The sequence below is a fragment of the Nanorana parkeri genome, unplaced genomic scaffold, assembly GCF_000935625.1.
Source record: "Nanorana parkeri isolate BGI_ZX_2015 unplaced genomic scaffold, ASM93562v1 scaffold2070, whole genome shotgun sequence".
NCBI lineage: Eukaryota > Metazoa > Chordata > Amphibia > Anura > Dicroglossidae > Nanorana > Nanorana parkeri.
Genome location: NW_017308338.1, coordinates 214,089 through 216,996, shown reverse-complemented (window position 1 = coordinate 216,996; position 2,908 = coordinate 214,089). Strand labels below are relative to the sequence as shown.

The following is a 2,908-nucleotide window of genomic DNA, read 5'->3' as shown; positions in this document are numbered from 1 at the left end:
ACTCAATGCAAGTCAATGGGGGTCGAACGTTTGAAAATTAATGTCCCCTTTAAGAGGGCTTATATGCAAGTTATTGGCCATAAATGGTGTATGGGGGTCCGGGTACTGCCCCGGGGGACAGGAATCAATGCCAAAAAAAAATGATACCGTTTTTAAAGGAGAAGTGATTTTAACATGACTTAAAGGGTTAAAAAGAAAAATTCCTTCAAATATGGTGCCTGGGGGGTCCCCTTAACCTGCCTGTGAAGTGACGGATCTGTACGATGTGTAGACTGACATTTCTAAAAAAAAAAAATACATTTTTAAAGTGTGCAGTTCCCCCCCAAACAATACCAGACCCTTTAGGTCTGGTGGAAATGTTAGGAGGGACCATAAAAAAAAAAACTGTGTAGGGTTCCTCCTAAAAGTCATACCAGGCCCTTAAGATCTGGGAGGAATTTTAAGGAGGAACCCCACCCCCAAAAATGGGGGGGGAAAAAAACATGGGTTCCCTTCTAAAATTCCATACCAGACCCTTGATCCGAGCACAGGCCTGGCAGGGCCGGAAAGGGGGGGGGGACACACAAGCGAGTGCCCCTCCCTCCCAGACCACATGCCCTTGGCACTGGGAGGGTGTCCCCGTGCCGATGGGGACAAGGGCCTCGCCCCCACAACCCTGACCCGCTGGTTGTGGGCGGTCTGCGGGCAAGGGGACTTATCTGCATCGGGGTACCCCTTTAATTAAGGGGGCACCCAGATGCCGCCCCCCTCCCTTGTGAATGAGTAAGGGGTACTTGTACTCCTACACATTCACTAAAAGGTTAAATAAAATAGTTATTGAAAAGTCCAGACTTTTGATAAAATCCTTTATTTGGAAAAGTAAAAACAAAAAATGTAAAAAAAATAAAACCCAAAAAATGGATCCACCGGAGTAATCCAGGATCAATCACGGCGTCCAGTGTTGTCCACGACGACAACAAAATAAAAAATAAAACAATTAAAAATAAAGATAAATAATAATTAAAAAAACGCCGTCCCATCCGCTCCGGCCGCATAATGGCATTTTGACAGATGCCGGCAAAACATACACAATTGGGCGGAGCTAGCTGTCACAGCTGCGATCCAGAGGATTATTACAGTAGTATAGAGTTTGGTGGTATGGAGTGGTGGCAGTATAGAGTGGTGGTGGTAGTATGGATTGGTGGCAGTATAGAGTGGTGGAAGTATGGATTGGTGGCAGTATAGAGTGGTGGAAGTATGGATTGGTGGCAGTGTAGAGTGGTGGTGGTAGTATGGATTGGTGGCAGGGTAGAGTGGTGGTGGTAGTATGGATTGGTGGCAGTATAGAGTGGTGGAAGTATGGATTGGTGGCAGTGTAGAGTGGTGGTGGTATGGATTGGTGGCAGTATGGAGTGGTGGCGGTATCGATTGGCAGTGGTATGGATTGGTTGAAGTATAGAGTGGTGGTAGTATGGATTGGTGGCAGTATAGAGTGGTGGTGGTGGTATGGATTGGTTGCAGTATAGAGTGGTGGTGGTGGTGGTGGTGGTATGGATTGGTGGCAGAAAGGAGTGGTGGCAGTATAGAGTGGTGGTGGTGGTGGTATGGAATGGTGGCAGTATGGATTGGTTGCAGTATAGAGTGGTGGCAGTATAGATTGGTGGTGGTATGGATTGGTGGCAGTATAGGTTGGTGGCAGTATAGGGGGGTGGGGGTGTGGGGTGGGGGGAGTATATGGTGGTGGTATGGATTGGTTGCAGTATAGAGTGGTGGTGGTGGTGGTATGGATTGGTGGCAGTATGGATTGGTTGCAGTATAGAGTGGTGGCAGTATAGAGTGGTGGTGGTATAGAGTGGTGGCAGTATAGATTGGTGGTGGTATGGATTGGTGGCAGTATAGGGTGGTGGTGGTATGGATTGGTGGCAGTATAGGGTGGTGGTGGTGGTGGTATGGATTGGTGGCAGTATAGATTGGTGGTATGGATTGGTGGCAGTATAGGGTGGTGGCAGTATAGGGTGGTTGTGGTATAGAGAGGTTGCAGTATAGATTGGTGGTGGTATGGATTGGTTGCAGTATAGGGTGGTGGTGGTATGGATTGGTGGCAGTATAGGGTGGTGGTGGTATAGGGTGGTTGTGGTATAGAGAGGTGGCAGTATAGATTGGTGGTGGTATGGATTGGTTGCAGTATAGGGTGGTTGTATGGATTGGTGGCAGTATAGGGTGGTGGTGGTATAGAGAGGTGGCAGTATAGATTGGTGGTGGTATGGATTGGTTGCAGTATAGGGTGGTGGGGGTATGGATTGGTGGCGGTATGGATTGGTGGCAGTATAAGGTGGGTCTTGGCTAAAGGGACGCTATTCATGACTAATCTTTTCAGTGCCGTGGACGGAGTTCCATGTTGGAGATCTTTCTTCCTTCTCCAGTCCAGTGTTCATCCAGCAGCTCTTCCCTTTGCCGGCATTATGAGGAGGGAGCCAGGAGTCTGCAGGACGTGGTTTTGACATCTTTGCCGATTGGTCCGCACAACTGTGCACAGCCCTTATGAGAAGAATGCTGGCTCATGTTCGGGGCTCCATCCAGGAGACAGTGTGGAGTCCAGCGCCGCACGGTGCTGCGGATTGAGAAAACCCCCCCCGTGTGCAGGCGAGCACACGACTGAGGCTGTCTGGGGGAACAGACAGAGGTCTGAGGCCGGAGCAGCGGTGCTGCAAATGTAAAGCCGGGAGGCTGGATGGGCAGGTGCTGCCGAGAAACACTAAAGAACCCCTGCGAGGGCGATTGCTTTGTTTTGGTGAACTTTCGTTTAATAAAAGTGGGCAAGGAAATGAAGATTTAAGCGAGTGGATGCGTCCTTAATGTGGTACCGTTTGGAGCGAACTCCCACACCACATATTTCTGAGTGTATGACTTAATTTACCTATTCATTCTT

The 2,908-nt window shown here is 48.9% G+C and overlaps 1 protein-coding gene across 1 annotated transcript; it reads right to left on the bottom strand.

Annotated features, from left to right (window-relative positions):
- Positions 1-1,081: 1,081 nt before the first annotated feature.
- On the bottom strand, positions 1,082-2,341 carry LOC108800578 (extensin-like). The gene has a single exon (XM_018572559.1). It carries the CDS (start codon positions 2,339-2,341, stop codon positions 1,082-1,084), a length of 1,260 nt encoding a protein of 419 aa, XP_018428061.1.
- Between the last annotated feature and the right edge of the window lie 567 nt (positions 2,342-2,908).

Bases quoted from the DNA above. Each gene is read 5' to 3' on its own strand.
- LOC108800578 (XM_018572559.1), bottom strand. From the start codon at position 2,341: ATGAATAGCGTCCCTTTAGCCAAGACCCACCTTATACTGCCACCAATC.